The sequence below is a fragment of the Oppia nitens genome, unplaced genomic scaffold (genome assembly GCF_028296485.1).
Source record: "Oppia nitens isolate AA-2021 unplaced genomic scaffold, nextdenovo-longstitch-racon4-pilon3 scaffold29_pilon_pilon_pilon, whole genome shotgun sequence".
Taxonomy (NCBI): Eukaryota; Metazoa; Arthropoda; class Arachnida; order Sarcoptiformes; family Oppiidae; genus Oppia; species Oppia nitens.
In genome coordinates, this window is record NW_026533209.1 from 754183 (window position 1) to 780288 (window position 26106).

At 23.2% G+C, this 26106-nt stretch overlaps 2 protein-coding genes across 2 annotated transcripts in view; both read left to right on the top strand.

Annotated features, from left to right (window-relative positions):
• Window positions 1-3524: 3524 nt before the first annotated feature.
• The window catches only part of LOC128954728 (probable WRKY transcription factor protein 1), a 32582-nt gene continuing 10000 nt past the window's right edge, over window positions 3525-26106 (top strand). The window contains exons 1-6 of the mRNA XM_054300325.1: window positions 3525-3674; window positions 7299-7397; window positions 7507-7605; window positions 9931-9953; window positions 12159-12234; window positions 24791-24889. Of these exons, the coding sequence (XP_054156300.1) occupies window positions 3525-3674; window positions 7299-7397; window positions 7507-7605; window positions 9931-9953; window positions 12159-12234; window positions 24791-24889 (546 nt within the window). The remainder of the gene's footprint in view (window positions 3675-7298; window positions 7398-7506; window positions 7606-9930; window positions 9954-12158; window positions 12235-24790; window positions 24890-26106) is intronic.
• On the top strand, window positions 15580-17272 carry LOC128954847 (uncharacterized). Its single transcript, XM_054300449.1, has 4 exons — window positions 15580-15858; window positions 15907-16210; window positions 16706-16969; window positions 17024-17272. Exons 1-4 carry the CDS (start codon window positions 15736-15738, stop codon window positions 17269-17271), a joined length of 939 nt encoding a protein of 312 aa, XP_054156424.1. The 5' UTR covers window positions 15580-15735; the 3' UTR covers window position 17272.

Genomic DNA, 26106 nt, shown 5'->3' on the forward strand with positions numbered 1-26106 from the left:
TACTATTATATAGTCTCAGTCTGTATAAATTAATTGTTATTTAGATTTTATTTAAATTATATTCATAGATATATATATACAGTAAAAATTAAATTATATTTATAAATATACAGTGATTGCCAGTTAGTATGTAATACTGTACATATGTATGTATAATATAATTAGATGGCATCTGTATGAATGTATAGAAGGTTTTCCGTGTTAAAAGTCTAGGATTTTATTATATTAGTATTAAAATTACAATTAGTATTATTTTTGGTGAATACCTAGAAATTGTTAATCACATCGACAACCTGTCCCACTAATACTACCAGGCCATACAAACATTTTATGATGTTTAAGGTGGTGCTGGTGCTGAGTTATGTGTGAGCACTTTGATACCCCTTTCCATCCCCCTATCTCTCTCTCTCTCTCTCTCTCTCTCTCTCTCTATGCCATTAATAGCCAAATGTGTCGATGTTTTAATGTTTATTTTCGGGGGTAATGTTATTATGTTGTTGTTATTATTATTGTTGTTTTGTTTGTAAAGTTTTATTTTAGGAAATTTAATACACTTTAATGGTTTACCTGTAATATCCTAATCCTTGCAGGTATTGTGTATTAAATTAAGCCGCAGATCCCGTTCCCCTCTAAGTGCATTTGTTTGTGTATGTGTTGTAAGCTAACCGTAAGCTAATATTGCCTTATTTGAACTGTATATACATTTAAAAACATACTGTATATCTATGGAAATAATTACAATAATTATTATTTAATATTAAATCAGATGTTTTATATATTTTGTTGTTGTTTATAGACACTAATTACAGGTTAATTAGGTTTTGATTATATTTAACTCAAATATAAATTATATAATAAAATATAAAAATATTAATATATATATATATATATATAACAAATTACATATAATGTATAAATATAATTGTTTGTTTGGTTTTTTGTTAATTATGAATAATTTGTATAAATTATTCATTAAATAGCTATCAGTTTCAATTAGTAATAAATTTTTATTTATTTATTTAGTTAAGTTTATAGTTATATTTTAAGCAATAATAATAATAAATTCTAATAATAACAATAATACTAAAATATTAAAATTATTTTTATATAATTTGATACTATTAAAATATTATTTTAGTTAGTATATTACTTGATAACGATATTATCGACTTTTATGTAATTAAAGTGACAAACAAACAAATTAACAAATAAAAAAAACAAATTACCAACTATTTTATTAACCAAAAAAATTGTTTTGTATTAATAAATTATATATTATGCTAATTGTTATTACAAATTAAAACCAAGTTTTATTTATAAATAAATTATTTTATTCAGAAACAGGATTTATATATATATATATATATTAAAGAAATTTATACCCCATTACATAACATGATGGATATAAACACTTTAAAATTGAATATATATAACATATTTGTTAAGTTTTTTATGAGAGAGAGAGAGAGAGAGTTATATAAAATAATAATAAAATTGATATATTTATGAAAAAGGGGGAAAAATAACTATTTTGCGTTTGTTATCTAATCATTATTTTCTCTTTCACTGTTCAACTTTCATATGAAAAAAATATTATAAAATATGATCATAAAATAAAATAAAATAAAAAAGTTTTTTAATACATTACTTAATGTAAGGATGCACTCAAGTATCAGAAATTTTCTCATTTATATATATATATATACCGTATATAATATAATATACACTATATCTTACTCCATGGCTTAGCACACACACACACACACACACACACACACACACACACACACACACACACACACACACACACACACACACACACACACACACACACACACACACACACACACACACACACACACACACACACACACACACACACACACACACACACACACACACACACACACACACACAATCTCACGACACTACCAGAGAGCTCATACCCAAGCGTCGGGATTTGAACACAACCTACCCGACCACTAGCTGAAGGATAGTTGACTCGTCTTTATTTTGTTTAAACGTTGAAAACTGTTGACTCTCTATCTATATGTATTATACCCGAAACATTACATACACACATACTCATAGACATAACCGTCCCTTCAGCATAACAGCAGCAGCAGTCAGTCAGTCAGTGCATACCTGTATACCTGTGTGAGTGCATGTGTTTATATATATGTGTGTGTGTATTGCGTTAGTTAAAAACTTTTTTTTTCAAAAATAAGTGTATATGCCATTGAAGTTACACACTGGCACTGATACACACACACACACACTGGGAAATTATAAACGCTGGGATAGTTGTACTGTTTTTAAAGACTATGGGCCCTATCATTGACTGCACGATAATACATATACCAGTGCTTTCAGTGGAAGACTAAGTCGAGATAAAGACTAAGAAAAAGAGAGAGACTTTCTCTCCATTAAATACCTTTCCTTATAATATAATAAATATATCTATATATATATATATATATATATTTCTCAGTATATAATAGTTAAAATATATTAGTGTTAAAACTTGTTTGAAAAAAATAAATCGTTTATTGTGTATCAAAAACATATACATACACACACATCCCATCTATTTGTTAGTGTGTATGTACAGTATATACATATAAAATATATATGGTTTATATTTGTGTATATAAATATAATTTGTCGGTGTTTTGTGGTGTAAAAATGTGCCCCTAAAATAACATTATATTTTTTTGCGGATAAATCTCAAAAATATTTAAACAATAATTTTTATTTGTCAATGGATTACATGACTTTACTAATAATAACATTATCGGATATTTTTGATAAATATGTAAGTATTTGTGTTATATATAAATAGTATAACTTATACTAATATATTTTTTGTTATTGTTTGTTTGTAAGATAATTAATAGTTATTTATTTTCAAACACTAGCCTAACATAATTATTAAGTTTTGAAGGAAAAAATTAGACCACAATATTTAGGGCTATTTAACAGTAATAATACTCATAATAATGAATTTTTATTTTAAAACAAAAAACATTTATACCCTATTGGGTGGTCAATGCCTAATGGTGTTCAATGTTAGTGATTTTTTATTATATTTTAAAAATTATTATTATTAGTAGTAATAATAGTACATACAGTATAAATGTTCAAGGTTAATTTTGTTTTTTTAATAAATAATACCAGTAAATAAATACAAATTTTTCTAACACTCAAATAAAAAAATTATTAGATTTTTACAATTGAATGCCCACTTGTTGTGTGAGAAATATATATAAAATATTATTTCATATTATATATATAATGTTATAATTATACACAAAAAAATACATTATACGAAAAAAATTAAGTTTTCATTTTCTCTCTATATTAAGTTTTTTGTTTTTTTTGTTGAAATTTTTTTTTCATTATATGATACATAAGTAGAGAAATTTGTTTTGTTGTTGTTTTTGGTATAATTATAATTTACATATAAAAATAATAAATTTATTACACAATAAATAATTATTACAGAAAACTATTATTACCAACAAATGGCTAACGAGTTAAAGGACGAGTCATCGGCGGCGGCGCCGCCGCCACCGCCACAGCCGTCGGAGTTGATTCACGCGGCGGCCAACGGTCTGACCGAACGGGCAAAAGAGTTGATCGCTTCGGGAGCTGATGTCAACGGTGTAGATGAGGTACGGGTAATAAATATATCTAAAAATAATATGAATTTAACCCCCATATGGCTATTATATACTGTTTCAAAACTATTTTCAATAATATCCTATTAATGTTAAAATATTATTACTGTATTATTAGTTTTTTTTTAAATATATAATTTCATTTTCATCGAAACATATTTTTTTAGTGATAAGTTTATTTGTTAAAATTAAAAAAAATATTATATAAACTGTATATGTATAGCACGTTATTACAATTAATGACAATTGACAGTGATATGTGTTTGTTTGTGTTCATTGTGTATGTGTGTATAATTGTTGTACCGGGGGATAGTTAGTTAGTTAGTTAGGCAATAATCGGAGGATAGTTAGCTAGTTTTTAGTTTATGAAAGCTTTACTCAGTGAAAATGAGTTTCTCAATACCGTATACTACCCCATACCCTCTGAAACAAAACATTAAAATGATAGGATAGTTAAACGCTCTACTGATGCAATACTTTATATATTTATATATATATATATATATAGACATGTATTTTTTATATACCTTTCCCTATACTATATAATATATATTACCGTATAATTCATGTCACATATATCTGGATAATGTCCTCCTCTTTCTCTATGTCTAACTATTTACTAACATTAAAATTAAAGACAAATAATTAAACCCCAGTGAGTGTGTGTGTGTGTGTGTGCGTTAGATACAAAAAGCAAGCACTGGTGGGTCGAGACATAGATAATGATGGAGTTGTTGAGTGTTGAGCTGCCCGGAGCCCATGTGCTTAGTTAGTTAGAAAAAAAAGTCAACCAAAATCAAAAAATTTATATATATATATATAGTACATAAAATAAATCAGTGTCTATGCCTAACTAAAAATATTGCTGCTGCAGCACAGGTGTCATTATCGTCATCAACCAATAGTTACCAAATGTTTAAACACATATACAGTATGGCTTATGTGTCTGTTTATGGCTATATAAATATATACACAAATATATGCCTGTAATTTGTAGTCCTAAAACTATAGGTACGACCAACTCTATGAGGTAATAGAGCCCTCACACACTCTGATTGTCGCTTTATTCCCAAATAAAACCGAAAAAAATACGGCATAAAAACAATTGACAGACAAAACAAATGGTGTTTTTTCTCGTGTAGAGTGAAAACAAAAAACTTTTTTTAAATATTATGATATTATTATGTTTTTACTATTTTTCACTTTTTTGTGCAATTTTTTAGGCGTTGAATATCCTCTCTCTCTCTCTCTCTCTCTCTCTCTCTCTCTCTGATGATTTGAACTAAAACAACAAAATCTTTTTTGATTGTTTTTTATGAAACATTTAACGCCAATGTCATGAATGAAGTCATTTAATACACTATATATATATATATATATATATTATTATTAAATACTATATATAGTCGAAAAAGAAAAATTGAAATAATAATAATAATAATACTTGTATATACTCTGTAGCATTAAAAACATAATAATAATGATAATACTTAAAAAAAACAATTTATGACTTTTTTTAGATTTATATACCTGTATAGATTGTACTGTATATTATGTATTTTTTGTTAAAAAAAAGTATATTAAAAACATTTTGCTTTTTAAACTATACTTTATTAAAGAGATTTTATTGAAAAATTATTTTTTTTATCTATTATTATTATTAAAATCATTTATATAAATATTATACATTATATATAATTTATATATATATATATATATATATATTGGTTTACATCAAATCATACATCAAAATTTCATATTTTTAAATAATAGCTAACACATACACTCAAACTTAAGACAAAACAACTGAAAATCATCACAAATTGAGGCCAAAAGCCATTTGAATAAATGGCATATAATATATACTATATATATATATATATATATATTCTTACATTTCTAATATATATATATATGTGCATAATAACTACATGCATTATATTCAACTATTGAAATTTCACTAATATTATATGCATGCAATTTGGCTAAATGAAAAAGGCTATTATTTTAGCATAGATTCATAAAATATTATTTAATGCCTTTTTTGAAAAATGCAATTATCAGTCAAATATATACTGTATATATATACATACACACACAACAAAACAGTCAGTCGGGTAATCATATGGATGAGAAATAAAGAGAGAGAGAGAGAGAGAGAGAGAGAAACTAAATGCTAAATATATATACATATAAACTAATCATTATAATGGCAACACAGACAACAACGTAACAAAAAATTGGTTAATAGTTTGAGGCAATAAAATATGAACAGATTTATAATAATAACATTTACAATACATATATATAAGTGTATATACAGTATATATATAGTATAAATAGTGTAATCAAAAAAACACATGCCCTCCACCACAACAATCCTCTCATTATATTTAATAATATTATTATTATAAGTAATTTTTAATATTTGGTTTATTTATTATTATTATAAAAAAAATTACTGTGTTATGCATACTATGCATACTAAATATCTAATACTGTATTATTCAAATAATATGTACAGTATATTATCATTTATATGAATCTTTTTTTTAATAATAATAATAATAATAATAACTGTAGTAATACTGTAATAATAATCACATAAATATATTTTTAATAACAATAATAATGATCTCAATTAGAAACTTCAAAAGTTTTTAAAAATAATATTTAGATAATAATTATTATATTTAATATTATTTAAAAAAATATTTTTCTTAACTATTGTTGAAACCCAAACATTTTGATTATACAGTAATATATTATAAGTTATATGAATTGTATGAAAAAAAGTTTTCAAACAATTATGAATTGAACTTATTTTCTCTTTTTAAAATATAAATAAATATCTATACCATTGATAGGAGCAATGGCACAAATTGTATAATATTATATACAATACTATATTACTGTACAAATAAAAATTATTATATTAAATACTATATAATAATAACAATAATAATAATTTATTTAAAACTCATTTAATTAAAGTACACAAATCAAGACAAGAGATCTCTCAACTCTCTACACATGAAATGATAACAAATATAATAATAATAATAAATAAAACTAAAACAATAATAACAAAAACAAAAAACAAATAAAACAAAGAAGTCATGAAAATATATTTTATATTTTTTTTATAAAAAAATATGTATAAAAATTTTCTCCTAAAATGTTTTTCCAGTTATAATAATAATAATAATTTACTCTTAGCAAACATTTTTATAAAATCAAAAAAAACTTACAATATATATGCATAGTATTTATAATTATAGATAAATAATAATATTTTTAAACAAAAAATAATTACAAATAATTTTATTTTTATTTCACTAACTTATTATTATTATTATCGATGATATGTTTCTTTTTATTTCTCTCTCTCTCTCACTCATTAAATAGCAATTATTATCATTATATTTATATTATTAAATATATTTATTTTTTTCTCCGAACTACTCACTCACTCTCATGATCTAAATATTATAAATTTATATATATATATATATACTTATAATTATTGTTTGTTAATAACAATACTTGTATAAATAAATAAATAATATAATATTTATTAAATTTAAATTATTATTTTTATTTTTTTTAATTTGATAGCACCATAACAGTGCCCTACACGAGGCCGCCTGGAATGGCTACAGTCTGACCATTGAATTGTTGTGCAAACATAAAGCAAATTTCTATAATAAAAATAAGGTATTATTTAGTTAGTTAGTTAGTTAATTGTAGTGGACAGTCATGTTTTTGTTGTTGGTGGTGTTGTTGTAAACATTATGTCACATTTTATTTTTTATATATATTGCAGCAAGGTCATAGTGCACTGCACCTGGCCTGTCAACAGGGACACAACCAAAGTTGTCGGATACTTTTACTCAATGGCTGTAAGCCGGACATCAAAAATAATGTAAGTATACATAGAGTTTAATGTATTATTTTGTTTTTTTGTTGTTGTGTTGATAATACTTGAATAAGTATTAAAAAAAATATTTTTAAAAAACTTTTTAAGTAACTCATATAGTATTTTCAATTAATAATAAATTATATATAAATTGTATTGATATTTTGTTTGCAATTGAAAAAATCTAATATTTTTAAATATTATTTTATTAAAAAAAATACTAAATATGTACGCCCAAATATGTGTAAATTTTTTTTAAAAAAACATTTTTAAAAATTCAATGTTATCTGTGTGACACATTGAAAATAGATTACCCTTGTCAATTTATTTAATAAATATTTATATTATTTTTTATTGAAAAAAATTAAACATAAATACAGTGCATAAATAATTATACTATTTATATTTAATTTTTTTTTAAATCAGTAAAATACATGAGCCAGTCAAAATTTTGTAAATGTCTCATATTTTATGACAAATATTTCTAAAGAAATTTTTTTTAACTCACTTATCAACAAAATATATAGTTTTACTTATTTTATATTTTTTTAAATAATCTATTTTCTTATATTAATTCATTTTTTTCTCACTTATCATTTCAATAGTAGTAGATTTAGTTTATGATATATTAATAGATAAAAATATTTTGACATTTTTTAAAAAATATAGTTTTTTATAGTATATTTCTCTCTCTCTCTCTCTCTCTCTCTCTCTCTCTCTCTCTTATTCATTCACTTACTTACCTACTCATCTCAATCAGCAAAAAAAAAAAAGTTATATTATTATTCAAAATAAAATAATTTAAAAATAAAATAATTTCATGAAATTTTTTGCATACCTTTATATATAGATATTTGATATATACCACTAAATATCATGCTATCATTTCTACTGTATTTATTATAAGGGGTAGAAAAAAAATTCATCACAACATTTATATAATAAATACAGTATTAAACAAAATGAGAGAGAGAGAGAGAGAGAGAGAGAGATCAATAATGGTTTGAAAATAAAAAATAATAATAAGAGGAAAAATAAAATAAATTCAAATTATTATTAAAGTTAGTTTTTTCTGTTCAAAAAAAAATTTTAAAAATAAAAATTTCTACTAAAGAAAAACTTATTTAATACTTATTTTTATGCCTTAACTTATGTCACGAAACTTATTTTTCAATATCTTTTTTTATGTTATAATAATATTTTGTATTATAAAAATACAATATATAATATACAGTATATATATTATAGTTAGTATATACCAAAAAAATATATTTATTTACAATATATTTTATACTTCATATTCAACGTGTATAAGTAGTTATATGTTTTTTTTTAAAAAAAGTATTAATATATTTTCATTACTATATATTGGGAGAGAGAGAGAGTTTATATCAGTATATAAAGTGTTTAGAAAATATAAAATGTATTTCTGTATAAACATTACATTTAAAAAGATTATTATATATTTTTTTGAATAGTTTTTTTTCTCGAAAAATATAATGTGTTTTTTTACTCGTTTGCCAAACCTTTCAGATTATTATCATATGATTAGTTTGCTATTATTTTTTTTCATATATATGTATATACAGTATGTATGTGTTCATTGACTAGATTTTTCATTGAAAGGTTAAACAAAATTAGTTAAGATACTGATGAAATACATTAATAATAATAATAATAATAATTTCAAACTTTTAGCCATTTATTTTATAATTACTAGTTTTTTATATAATTTAAAATAAAAATTATTAGAGAGAGAAAGAGAGAGAGAGAGAGAGAGAGAGATTCTTTACATTGATAATTTTTTCTAAACAAAAAAAAATAATTATATTATATTTTATTACTATTGGCGTTAAGTGGGAAATTTTTATTTTATTTTAATTTTATTAATTTTTTTACTCTCTGAATCGTTTATTACATTAATTAAAATTATTATTATTATTATGTGTTAAATGCAAATTCACAATCAAATTGCAGACAAAATGTAATTACAATCTATTTAGATATACAGTATATATATACATATATGTATATATATATATATATATATACATATATGTATATATATATATATACTGTATATTTATGATATTTATATTATATAATAAATTGAATTTACAATTTATACATACAGTATATCATACTAAACACAATACATATTATATTTTTTTAACAAACAATTGTTTTTATTATATATAATATATTGTGTGCTATAAAATCAAATGTTAATTTCATTTAAATTTTATTCTCCATCTCTCAACTGTTTTTATATATCATATTATAATATAATAATAATAATAATAATATTTTTTCTCTTTCTTTCTCTTATAGTTTGGTGACACACCTCTGCACAGGTATGTTATGAGAAGTTATGCCATTTCCTATGTTAAACATATTATTCACACTTTAATACTTTACATGCATTACAATAATAATAACAACAAGTGTTTGATATTACTGTAATAATTGTTTTTTTAAAAAATGACTGTCTATTGTATTAAATTATATTTAAAATGTTTAGTTTTAAACTACACTACAATGTCGTTAATATAATTTAAAGATATTGGGTGTAATATTTATAATATTAAATATATATATTTATATTTATAAATAAAATCTCATTTATTATTAGATAATACATAATCTATATATTAATACTTTTAATAAATTTCATATACATTTTATGTGTGTGTGTGTGTGTGTGTGTGTGTGTGTGTGTGTGTGATTTTGATAAATTGTTTGTAAATACAAAAATAGCAAAAAATAGCACCAAAAAAACACTCACACATCAAAATTTATTATATTTTTTTCTTAAAAATAAAGAAAAATGTTATAAATTATAATTTTATTTATGATAGTAAAGAAAAATCACATTTAATCCATATATAGTTTTTTATTTTTAAAAAAAAATATATACAATTTATGCCAAACATCAGTTCTTAACAATACTTGCAATGCTAACTACGGTGAGACAGAAGAGAGAGAGAGAGAGAGAGAGAGAGAGAGAGAGAGAGAGAGAGATTGAGCTACAAGTGGGGGAACTGTAGCTTTTTTTCTTGTTATTGTTGTACAATATAAGTACATATAATAGTTTCCCTGGGTATTACATGGATGTGCTCATCATAACACCATAACAATATAATCATCATCATTATCATCAACATAAAAAAATATTGTATGGTTATCCCATCTCTCTCTCTCTCTCTCTCTCTCTCTCTCTCTCTCTCTCTCTCTCTCTCTCTCTCTCTCTCTCTCTCTCTCTAGCTATGCTATTAGGATATTGTTAGTTACAGCACATGTCTACTACATAGAGAGAGTAATGTCCAAAAAAATTTGTATAATGCTTTTTGTTGTATGTATTTGTTATGTATAATAGTTTTTTTTTAAAGTACAGGTATGTTTTTTTTGGCATACAAGTGCAACACACTTGACAGTTGACTTGTATTTTGTATATTATATATACAGCACACACACACACAAATCTAAACAACAATAAAAAAAACTTATATAACTTAGCTCTCACTCAGTGATGTATTTTGTATATAATATAATAAAATATTATAATAATAATCTCATTTGGCATATAGTGTGAAATGTATACACCGGGGCATTTTTAACTATACTGTATATATATATACTGTATGTAACTTATTATAATAACTACAGTATAAATACATACAGATTTATACAGTATATGTATGCAAAAAAAGATTTTATAGTATATAAACGATACCAACAGTGATGGTGATGATGATAATGATGTGAAACATATATATATATATATATATATATAATAAATTTAAATAACTTTTATTTAAATATATACAGTATATAAAATTTATATTCATATTATTATTTTTTATATTAAAAAACATCACACAGTATAACACCTCACAAAACTTTTTTTTTTAAATACATTTAAATTTAAATTTTATTTAAGAAAAAATATTAAATTAATATTATTAATACTAGTATAAGCATTCATATACTGTGTGTATATAATATATGCTAAGTTAAAGAGGATTAGTAGATAAGGATATCTAAAAAAAATAAATAATAAATTTTATATAATAAATACCCACAAAAATATACAGAATAATAATGATAATACAAACAACAAAACATTTTATACTTTTCTTTAAAAAAATAACTCAAAATATATTATAACTAATACTGTATGACATCTAATAATAATATACTGTAAATCTAAAAACTTTAAATACTTATACTGTATATATACAGTACATTACATTACAGTAATAATCTATAGTCTTAAACAAAACAAAACAAAAACAACAAATATTATAATCTTTTTTAATTAATCACAACATTTTTTATATACAGTATACTATACTATATTTATTAATATATCATATTTAAAATATATTATATTATAATCTTTTTATTTATTTTTTTAACTGCAAACACCCACTCATTATAACTGGACTATTGGATACTCAACAACACTTGGATTATGTGATTACCCCCTAAACTACTAATAATAATTAATATAATAAAACCAACCGACACAACAACAACAACAACAAAAAACCTAACAGTGCTGCCCGTTATGGACACGCAGGTGTTGTCAGGATATTATTGAGCGCCTTCTGCAATGTCAATGAAGTCAATAAGGTATGTGTAATAATAACAAATTGATTGGATATCTAAAAAAATAATATTATTTTAAATTTAATATTATTATTACCAAAATAAATTGCAAATATATATATATAAATTTTAAGTTATATACCCCATATTATTTACCCGCACAATTACCCGATATATATATCATAATAGAAATAATGTATTTACAGGCGGCGGCTAACCAATGTAACAGTATATCTGTAAAAAATAAAACCTAATAACTTAATTGACAAAAAAATAACAATGTGTGTGTGTGTGTTTGTATAAATTTATGTATATAAATTTTATGTTATTTTTTATTTTATTAAAAAAATAATAACTTTATTAGTAATCATATTTTTTTAATAATTTATTCAAATTAGATAGCAGTAATTTTTAAGTTAATATTTTTTATAAAGTAAAAATAAATCAGATTATTGATAGTGGTGTGTGTGTGTGTGTGTGTTGGCAATATAATAAGCTATGAAACTAAAGTAATTACATTTACAATAATAATAATATAAGTTTTTTAAAAATATAAAAAAATTAAATTTCAGGATTAACTGTAACACTAATACTTTAATGAATGATACGAGATATTATTTATATGTAAATTTATATATATAATAATTATTGTATTTTGTTTAAAATTGCAAATAATCAATATATATATATATATTTATAAATATGGATCAATTATAAATTTCCATATATGGAAATATAAATTACAATATATACATATATATAGGGGTATTAAATTTTTTTTTTGAAAAAAAAACATTTACATAAACCTTTTCAATTGCCATCATATGTATATATATTGAAACATTTGATATATAATATTAGATATTTAATTAGAAAATAAATTTATTTTTATTTATTTATTTTTTTTGCAGCCAAAGTGCTAAATACTTTGAATATATTAATATAAATTACATTAAATACACTGTACTAATAAAAAAAAAGTTTATTTCATTATTATTATTATTATTATTATTATCTATACCAAGTATTTATAATACTATATAATAATTGGGACACCAATTGAAATATATTGACACATCATGTATGTGTTACTATTTTTAATAAAGTATTATACTATACAATACTATCTATTTGAATAAACAGTATATATATATTTATTTATAACTTTAAAATAAGTAAATTCATAGCATGTACTGTATGTATAGTTTATTCATTTAATATTTATTTAGTTTTATTTGTAAGGCAAGGGTTTTAATGTGGATGAGTTGGTGTCAAAAATTATACACCACTAAGAATAGCTCAGTTAGTTTTTTTTTCTAATGACTGTTTTTTCCAGTAGTAATAATAATACTACAGTTAACTAACTACAGTACAGACTGTATAATCATTGAACTGTATCATTGAAAAATGATTTCCTAATGTTAATTGATAATTATAAATCATTACTAGAAAACTTATTGAGCTTATATATGTGTGTGTGTTTGTGTAGGTAGGTTGAGTTAATTCCCAGTTTACCCCCCTATCTATCGGTTTGCACACACAAAACCTATTATATAATGTATACACAAAAAAACTATTATCCAATATATTATATAAACGACTCGTCTATTTCACACACTTTTTATTTATTAATAATAATTTGAATACACATCATCAATGGTATAAGCCATCAAATCAATTGGTTTTTTATAGTAATAGTACTGTATATTCCTACACGACATATATTTCCCATCAATTTACTGTATTATTATTATTATAGAGTATTTAATATATAATATAACTGAATTAACTTTCAAGACTTAAATTAATAAATAAATAACTTATAGTGAGAGAGAGAGAGAGAGAGAGAGAGAGAGAGAGAGAGAGAGAGAGAGAGAGAGCTTTACTCCCATTGAAAATGGCTTATAAGTTATGCTTTGACCGATAGTTTAATCACAATGTCGTGTGTGTGTGTGTGTGAAGCACTTGTTATTCAACTATCAAATTAAACGCTTAAAATAAATCTCATACTATATATGATATATATATATATATAACTTAGTCATATATATATATATATATATATATATATATATATATATATATATATATATATATATATATATATATATATATATATATATAGAGAGAGAGAGAGAGAGAGAGAGAGAGAGAGAGATGCCTATGAAAGTCAGCAAATTATTTACAAGTTATATAACAGTATATATTTGTATGCAATTTTATTTTAAAGTAAACCTAATATACAGCATAAATGTATATAAATTATACTATTTTTTGTACAAAAATAATTTTGTATTAGTTTTTAATACGATATACGCGATTAGCATTATTATCGTTATTAGTATTATTATATATTAAAAAAAATATTTTTTTTATATATATTAAATACAGGACTAAACAAGTGTACGCTGAGTGAGTGAGTGAGTGATTCATTATATTATTAACGTTTGCAAAACTAAATAATAAATGGCATTTTTTTAGGCCTGAAATAAACCTGTATATATATATATAGTATTTATAAAATAAATTATACCGAAAAAAAATTGAAATAATTTTTTACCGCTATTTACTATATTTATAATTTATACTAAACAACAAAAGTCTTATGTGTCAATAATGATGATTTAAATGCCAACACACATAAAAATACTATACAATATAACAACAATCTGTTTAAAACCAAATTATATTTATTGAATTTTAATGTTTTTTTAATACATGTTTCCTTAAAAATAAAAGATTACTCTCTCTCTCTCTCTCTCTCTCTCTCTCTCTCTCTCTCTCTCTGCTCATCAAAACTCATTTGAAAAACTTTTTAAAAGAGGTATTGCATTAAACATTAGGTGTTCCCCACCAAAAAAATATCATATATATATATATATATAATAAATGCCATAACATATCAAATCTGCCGGCATTTAAATTATATGGATGGACCTATCCATCCATCTATCTATCCATTGATCTATCTATCCATACATTTTCATTCATCCATTCATTCATCTACCCGTACCAAAATAAAAACATTTTATTATATATTTATAAAAAAAACTAAGTGAACCCCACTATTCATAAAAACTATACATCAATTAAAATCTCGTACATTAAATAACAGTATGTGTCCACATACATACATACATACATACATACACACACATAACTAACCATCATTACATACATGATTTTTTCTACATACCTGTCCACATAATTCATATTACATGTATACCGTTTATATATACCTGTAATCTCAATATATCAATTTTAATATACTGGGGTACGAACCTAAAAAACATCATTTAATTTATTTTACGTTAAATTATTGTTGATGTTTTCACGGGTATTGTATAGTATAGCTGCCACTTGTTGTTCACGCGATTAATATTTAATACAATTTTAAAGATAAATATATGAATGTCTCGTGAATTACTATTAATTTTATTGTAAATTAGAGAATATTTTCTTTGTTAAGTTTTTCTTGAAAGTTATGTTTCTTTTGAAAGCTATGACTTAAATTTAGTGAACAAAATGATTAATCTAAAGACATTATTTAGACTAATACTTGTCTCACAGGAGACAATGATTAACTGGTGTATAACAATGGGTTTATTATTAGCAACTAAAAAGTGTCCCATTTGTGACAACGAAATGGTAAATAATTAATTTGCAAAAAAATACATTAAAAAATTATTTTCGTAGAAGATAATTGTCAAACAATTATCGTACCGGTGCCACCAAAAGCATGGACAACCTCATGATTATAGACTAAGTGCTTTGAATAATACGTGGTTTTCTGGATCAAAGTTTAGCATTGAAAACATAATAATCTTGACGTACCTGTTTTCGGTCGGCACAACAAAATATGAGGACATTAAACGAGAAACAAGTGATTTAACTAAAACAACATCTCATAACACTATAAGTGATTGGCTTAACTTTTGTCGAGAAGTGGTATTTGATTGGGTCGAAAAATATCAATCAGTTGATCTCTTAGGAGGAGAAGGTAGTATATGATACATATTTAATTATGCACGTTACCTAAACCTAATTATAATGGTAATACTAAACTGATAGTGTATTAGTGTTTGCTCTGTTACCTAACCTGGAGTTCCGACCGCAACCTAAACCTAATTATAATGGTAATACCAAACTGATAGTGTATTAGTGTTTGCTCTGTTACCTAACCTGGAGTTCCGACCGCAACCTAAACCTAATTATAATGGAAATACCAAACTGATAGTGTATTAGTGTTTGCTCTGTTACCTAACCTGGAGTTCCGACCGCAACCTAAACCTAATTATAATGGTAATACCAAACTCATAGTGTATTAGTGTTTGCTCTGTTACCTAACCTGGAGTTCCGACCGCAACCTAAACCTAATTATAATGGTAATACCAAACTGATAGTGTATTAGTGTTTGCTCTGTTACCTAACCTGGAGTTCCGACCGCAACCTAAACCTAATTATAATGATAATATTTTGATAACTTTTAATTCAGGAGTTGTCGTAGAAATTGACGAAACAAAAGTTGGTAAAAGAAAGTACAATAGAGGTCGACTAGTTGATGGGACGTGGATTTTAGGTTTAGTTGAGATTCAAATAGGAGCTAATTGTCGACGTGGAGGTAGATTTCGTTTAGAAATATGTCCCCTAAATAAAAGAGATGCCGACACTCTTTTACCTTTGATACGTAAGCATGTAAAAATTGGGACAACTATTGTGTCTGACTGTTGGGCTGGATATTATAGACTAACAGACAATGGTATAAATGATAGATAAAACATATTATTAAGTTAATTAATTTTTTAATTTTTAGGTTTTGTCCATTTTACTGTGAATCATTCGAAAGAGTTTGTCAATTCACATACCGGTGCAAACACACAGACCATTGAATCTCAATGGAGAGCTATGAAACGCAATCTTTTAAGAGGGGGTATACCACAAGATAACCTTTATCTACATTTAGCCGAATATCTTTGGCGCCGACACGTACTTCACAACAATTTAGATAATTTTATTTTTTTTATTGATTGTATAAAACAATTATACAACCCTTTAATGTAATTTTAATTACAGTATATACAGGTATATATATATTAATTTGCAATGTAAAATATTATTTCATAATAATATATTTATATTTAATAAAATCTATTGTAATTAACGCGATATTTGTATATTTAACTTTAAAATTGTATTAAATATTAATCGCGTGAACAACAAGTGGCAGCTATACTATACAACAGCCGTTTTCACTTTGAAGATAGATTGAAAATAATTTATATACACTAAAAACATAATCTAATTTCGTATCGTAAAAATATTGATATCATTAACTTTAAACTTTAATAACTTTTTTATTTTTTAACTTAAATAAACAAATTTGATATCAAATAATAGAGTAATAAATCACAATTAAATTGATATACTAGATGGTCAAAACAATGGTTTAAATAACAAAATATATCAAGGTAAAGTTATAGGTGTTAATAATTTAGGTACAAAAATTATTTTCGTGTTTTTAAAACGCGCGTGATTTCAGACACATTGTTGGGACCAATTGATTCCAATGCATTGTTATTAATTTGAATACACGTAAATAAACAGTAAATGCAGTGATTATCATAAAAATGGTTAAAATACAAGAATTTTCAGATGCAATTCGCCAACAAATGTATGATATGAGAGTCAGCACCGGAAAGTCATACGCAAAAATAGCGGAACTGTTTACAACAACTGATAATACTGTCCGATCAATTGTAAAGAAAGTCGAAAAGTACGGGACAGTTAGAAATCTCGCAAGAAGTGGTCGAAAAAGATGTACCAGTGCTAAACAGGACAGGATATTGAGTCGAATTGTGGCAAAAAATAAGAAGTTGACCACCGATGAGATTAAGGAAGAGTTGGCCGCCAGAAACATTTTGTGTCACAGAAACACTATTAGACACCGGATTCAAGAAATGGGTTATTACAGTGGTATTGCGCGAAGACGTCCAATGATAAGCCTAACAAATCAGAGAAAACGATTAGACTTTGCACGAAAGTACATCCGGATGCCTATGTCATACTGGAGGAAGGTCTTGTGGTCAGATGAGTCAAAATTTGAGATTATTAGTACTAAACGTCGCCAACGAGTGTTTAAAAAGAGAGGCGAAAGCATTAATCCTGATAATATATGTCCAACTGTGAAGCACTCGAAATCAGTTATGGTATGGGGGTGTATGACAGGCCAGGGAGTTGGCCATTTGGTCGAAATTCCATCAACTATGGACCGCTACATTTACGTTAACGATATTTTGACCCCACATTTGCTTCAGAGTGCCAGAGATCTACAAATAAGCGATGATTTTTTATTTCAAGCGGACAACGACCCAAAGCACACATCAAAATTGGCAAAGAAATGGTTGTCTGACAATCAAATTGAGACACTTGAGTGGCCGCCACAGAGCCCTGACCTCAATATTATTGAACATCTATGGGATGAATTGGACAGACGTGTGCCAAAGAGCGAAAGAAAAAGTTTTTCTGCGTTTAAAGAGTCGTTATTTAATGTCTGGAAAAATATACCTGAAGAAGTCACAGAAAAGCTGATCCAAAGTGTTCCAAGAAGATTGCAGGCTGTGATTGATGCCAACGGAGGCAATACTCGATATTAATATTGTTTTTACTAAATTAATAGCTTTATTTTGTTAATAATATTTAAAGTTTTGATTTCACGAAAATACTTTTTGTACATAACTTTTTTTACCATTTCTTACTTCTTATGCTTTTTTATAGATAATATGATAATTAATGCAATTTTATTTATTGACTTATAAACTTTGAAAAGTGTTCTTTCATTTGATATCAAATTTGTTTATTTAAGTTAAAAAATAAAAAAGTTATTAAAGTTCAAAGTTAATGATATCAATATTTTTGCGATACGAAATTAAATTATGTTTTTAGTGTATGTATAATAATAGTTATATACAGTACAGTTAAACATGTTTTTTCTAAATTGTTGTTAAACTATCTATTGAATAGCAAATAAAAGTCTAAAATCATTAAAATAGTTTTGTCTAATAATAATAATAATAATAAAACGTTTAGTTATGTACTTTCAATAAGTTTAAAGTGAAAAAATAGATAGATATATATAATAAATTGTAGTATTTTTAAAATAAATGACAACAATAATCTATATTAATAGTTATATGCAAATAAAAATAATAATAACGATAAGAAAATACTTTTTGTTTTTCAAAAATATATATATATTTATTAAATGTTAACTACAGTATAATAATTAAATAATAATAATAATATCCTATTTAATAAAAATTTGTTATAAACAATTTTACGCGCATATTAAACAAAATGTGATATATTATTATAACAAATAACAAATAATTTTCATTAAATAAATAATATGAAAATTTAATTAATAATGAATGAATAAATTGTCTAACAAAAAAATTAACAAAATTTGTTTCCTATTATACATGATTTTAATTTAATTTTTTGTTTATTATTATTATTAAATAATAACTTATTATCCATTTATAATAAACATGTATTGTATTATATAGTTTATACTGTACTTATACAGTACTTGATGTGCTATAAAATTAGATAATAGGGTTATTTCAACAAATTGCAAATTTTCAAACATTATATCAAAATAATAATATTATTATTTATTTTATTTTTTTTAAATAATATTGATTGCCTTTAACAGCAAATGCATACAAACAAAAAAAACTATGCATAAATTTATTATTTAAAAATAAAAACTTTTTTTATTATTATTATTTATTATTTGCGCTCAAAACATTTTGCAAAAAATAATAATAATGATAATAAATGTATTCATTTAGTAAAAATAATAATAATAAATACTTGATTAATAAAATGCAACTCTATTTAAATATTGAATATATTGAATGCCTGCTATAGAAAGATAAGATATATTAATAAATATAAAAATTTTTGTTTTTTTGTTGTTGTTTTATATTATAAAATATATCAAAAAACAATCAATGTTTTGATTGATAGCCAATTGTAATAAACAATAATATACTATATATCATACAGTATGATATCATTTAAAAAAATATTATTATTATTATATTTATATACATACTATACTCTAACTATACTATACATAAATAAATCACTTTTAATTTGTTATAGCTCGATTAATTAGAATATATATATACATATCAGTAATTATATTTATTATTATATAAAAAACTTAAAACAAAAATTGTAATTTTTATTTTTTAATTATCTAATAATTTTTTTGTTGATATTTTGCAAAACAGAGATGAGATGAGACTTTGCATATTATATTATTAACTATATATATATATATATATATATAGTTTGATAGCTAACTAACTAACAGATCAGTAACAATATATAAAAGTGACTGACAGTCAAAAAAAATACAAAATAAAAAACAAAAACAAAAAATAAAAACAATATATAATAATTGCAAATAAAAAACAATACATTGTATGCTTCAGGAAATTTTTGTGTATAGATTTTTTGCTGGTAATAATAATAATAACAATATTGTAAAAAAAAACTAAATAAAAATGTGAACAAGATTTCTCTTTTAAATTATTATTAAAAATGTTTTTTGTTTTCTAGACCCTATCATACATACATTCATTTAATTTATTATTATTTTTATCATTATTACTATTATAACCATTATATAACTTATACACTGGGTTTTTTGCTCATCATTTTGTTTTATTTATTTATTTGTTAATATTATACAATATATATGTATGTTATGTTTGACGCTTCAAATGATTTTTGAATACTTGATTATATGATTTTTTTTGGTCTCTCTCTCTCTCTTTCACAATCATTCAATAAATAAATAATAAAAAATTGCAACAATTTATTGTCATAAAAAAGTTTATAAACTTTTTTTTTGAATTTACAGTATAGGATAGATATAACTGATTTATATTATATATATATATAGACTGGTTATACAATATATACTGTATATATATGAATAACTTGAATATCAATAATTTTTGTTTAGAGATTTTATATATCGATTTATATATAAATAAATATAATATGAAAATTATTTAAGTTATATGTCTTTACAGTTTAAAAAAAGCAAACTATGATATAATAAATCTAATCATTTGTGACAAATTGATAGTCAAATTGATCGCACGATTATTTCAGTTATGATTTACAATTCAATGTAATTTTATATACATTTATATATCATATATATAGTAAATATAGTTTATTTATTATTTTTGTATAAATCATAATTTTATTTATAATGTATAAATTGTCAAAACATTTTGCTTTAAACTCACAAAAAAAACTAGCGATTGATCATAATTTTTGTATAAAAAAAACAATTTTTTGTTATATATTTTATATACCGTATAGTATTTATAGTATATATATATTAATATTTGCGACAAATTGAGAGATAACATCCCATTGATATTATTATAGAGTCCTTATCGATAAAATAAAATCTATTGAATAAATTATTATTTTATTTTATTTAAACTTATTTTATTGGATATTCAATATATATAAAAATCAATTTTATCATTGAATTAATAAAAATTAAAACAAAATATTTTTAGGGATTTTTTTTCAATACACTTAATTAATAAATAATTTTTATTACACAAACAAATATGTTATTTAGTTTTTATTAATAATATATTTTGATGACATAAGTAATTCAAAAGTTCATTAATCATAATTTTTTCAGTAAAACATTTGACGATCAAAGTAATTAAAATTAAAGCAAATTTTTATTAGTAATATTTATTTTTGTAAATTTTAATGTTTAAATGGGGAATATTTTTGCAATTTAAATAACATTATATACATATTTATAAACATATGATAATTACTATTAAAAATTAGTATTACTACTAAGATAGTACTAAATTGTTTATGTATATTTATTTGAAAATTAATTATTTATTTATTTTAAAAATTTGTACTATGCATATTATATGTTATTAGTATTTTTTTTAGTTTAGTTTACAGTACAGTATAATATTGAGATAATTTTTTTTATAGACATTGTCAACTCAACAATAATAATAATAATAATTTTATTATTATTTATTATTACTGTTATTATGATTATAAAAGTTACACACAATCATGATTCACATGAAATGAAATATACTGTACACTAACAGTAGCACTGGTAGGGTATAAATATGATGAGAGAGAGAGAGAGAGAGAGAGAGAGAGAGAGAGAGAGAGAGAGAGAGAGAGAGAGAGAGATGGTTAGTGTGGTTAAGTGGTTAGTGATAAAAATAAGTAGCATTTATAGTAACTTACATTATTATATAACATATATAGTATTGTATATATAAAACTAAATTTAAATTGGGATAAAAAGGATATACATTAAGTTTGTAGATTGAAGTCAGTGATAACAATATAGGAAGTAATGGTAGACTTGATATGAGATATATATATATACAGTACATACATGTCATGTACAGTAGTACAGTATATATTATATATAGTAGTAATCCTAATGTTAAGTAATGTAACGATTGATAAAATATAAACTTTATAAGTATTTATATATATTATTTATATATATATATAGAAAAGTGAAGCTCACGAATGGCCGCAAACCGATCGAAAAAATATTAACTATTAGTTTATAAATATAGAGATATTTTATCAATATTATCGTATATTAAATAATATATATATAATTTCAATCAATAAATAAACTTATTGATAGTTAGATATCTATATATATTAATATAATTTTGATGGCATAGAAAATTTTTATATACACTATTATATATATATACTGTACTATTATATACACTGTCTGTATATTAATCTAAATTAAAATGGATAATATATAAATTGTTATAATATATTGTATAAATTTTTATATTTAAACGCATTGATTATCATTTTAAAATAACCGTTTAAAAAATGATTGGTTTTTTTCAAGGATTATCTATTAGTTTGTTTTGTTTGTTTATATTTTTATATATCACCTCTAATTATATGCCATTTATTTTTAGCAAACCTGTGTGTGTGTGTGTGTGTGTGTGTGTGTGTGTGTGTTGACCATACAGTTAAATATATAGATTGATAGATAGTTGGATAGACAGGTAGTTCCCCTGTAAGACCATAGAAAACAAACTAAAAAAGTTGATCTAAAATTTTGTTAGCGACAATAAAACCCATTAAAAAACCCTCAGTTTTCTCATAAGAAAATAAGTTTTTTATCATATTTTTTGTTTAGTTATTATTATTATTATTTGCAGTCAAAATAATAAGCATTTTTTACACATTAGTTGACAGACACAACACAACATAACAAACAATAGGAAAAAAAAGTTTTTTTTTATTATTATTGTTGTTGTAAAAGACATTCACTTTTTTTTTTAATTAATCAAAAGTCATAACCCATAATATGAAATATAATAATATTGTATTTCGCAATAAATATAGTTATTTTTTCTACAATTGTTTAAATGATGTAATATAATAATAATAATAATTTTTAACCATTGAAACTAATAAAATCAATTCACTTTTCAATTTAATTTAATTTATAATTAATAGTGTTGTAACTATCATATTATTATTTTTTTAAGTTAAGTTTCGTGAATTCACAAAAATAATCATAATATATAGTACTGTAGAATAAAGTGCATATATATATATATATATTTATATATAATATTGCTATTAGTGGGGGTCACCCATCGGGCAACCGTATAGTTAGTTAATAGTTAATGGCTGTAATTTTCGTAAAATATTTGTATCACTCAACTTTTTTTAAAAGTAACTATGAACCTGGTACATGTATATAATGCATACTTTTTAAAAAACCTCTAGCCCCCCCTTTGTAAATGTCATCCCTGTTTTCAATAATGTTGATAACATGCCATCCCTGATGATAAATTATATTTCTATTATATATATATATATAAGTGTATAACTATCAAAAATAGATTTTCGGTGCCACACAATCATTAATTATGATGTGTGGCCATTAATTTTTGTTGTTGTTGTTATTTTATTTTATATATATATACATACAATACATAAACATACACACAGAAAAAAATTGGGTGTAATATTTGTAATTTAAAATTTTTTGTTAAAAAAAATAAAGGGATATTATATTACCAAATAAAATGTGTTTTTTATGGCTACCAATGAGACATGATTTTCTATTAGAAATATTTTTATGGGATGATGGGGTCATTAAAATTATTTTATTTACCGTATATTACCGGTAGTATTACAGGTATATTTAGTTTTAAAACAAACAAAATACAATAAAAAAATATTTATATTGATACTCCCAATCATAAAAATTGATCATTTAATTTAGCCAATACTACTTTAGGCAGGCAATGGTAATTATAATTTAGTTATCTATATATATATGATATACGGTATATAATTTAAAATATTATTATTACTATATTTATCATAAAATTATTATTATTATCATTAATATTGACATTATTATTATTACTATTAATTTTCTGAGAAATTTTATCATGCTTATTTTTTATTTTATTTTATTTATTTATTATAGAATGGTGATACAGCATTACATATATCGGCTGCTATGGGTCGCAAAAAGTTGACCAGGATACTATTGGAAACCGGATCCAATCCGACCATTCAAAATAAGGTAAATAAATAAATACAATATTATATTTTATAAAAATAGCATTGTTATGTTTTATTTATAAAAAAAAATATTTAGTTATTTATTATATTTTCATATACTGTATAAATATATATAGTTAAGTTATTTTTCAATTACTTGTTGCATATTATTATTATTATTATATGTTTTTTTTGTTGCTTGTTTAAAAAACTTACATTTTCTAGTTGTAACTGCAATTGTGTTGCTAATGTTGTAAATGTTTTAAAAATACAACAATTGCTATTCAAATCTCTCTCTCTCTCTCTCTCTCTCTCTCTCTCTCTCTCTCTCTCTCTCTCTCTCTCTCTCTTTCTACACTAACTATTCAAATAATAATGTATTTATAAATATAAGTTATTTCTCTCTCTCTCTTTCTCTTAATATGAATGTGTGTATGTTTTTTAATTTATGTCTCGCTATTTATCACTCGGCAATTACTAGCACTCATACCATTTGATTGCCAGCACCGATAGGTTAAGCACCCCTTACCTCTCTCTCTCTCTCTCTCTCTCTCTCTCTCTCTCTCTCTCATTCACTCACTCACTTGTATATAAAAAATGTATAAGTGCTGTTCACATGGTATGTATATGTGCGCGCCCGTCAAGGGGGTAATTGTTTTTTAGTTTGTCAATAATAATAATAATGATTATGTAATAATAATAATAATAATAATTTTTATTTTGGATGCATAAGTGGTTATATCGTGAAGTGTTTATATATATATACTATGCATATATACATACAGACAATCATTATATACAGAGAGAGAGAGAGATGTTTTTTAAAATTAAAAAAATATATTCATTTTCAAAAAACTTAAAATTGAATCCTTTATTTAAAAATAATTTCTTTTATCTTCAAAAAAAACAACAACATTACATATATTATAATATATTAAATGAAATGCTAAAATGTAATTAACAACAATAAAATGGTCATAAATTTGTTGGTGGAAATAATTTTTAATTTTTATTTAATTTTTTAGTTGTTTTTTAGTTTCTCAGTATAATTGTGTTTGTTATGTATGTATGTACTGTATGTGAAAAAATGCAAACCAATTGATTAATTCAGTAATAATTTTATATAATTTACTGTATATGCAGTATATACTGTATGTCTGCATATAATACTGTATAAATTGCATAAGTAATGTGTAATACATGATTTGAAATAGCTATTAAAAAAATAGTTTTTTTTAT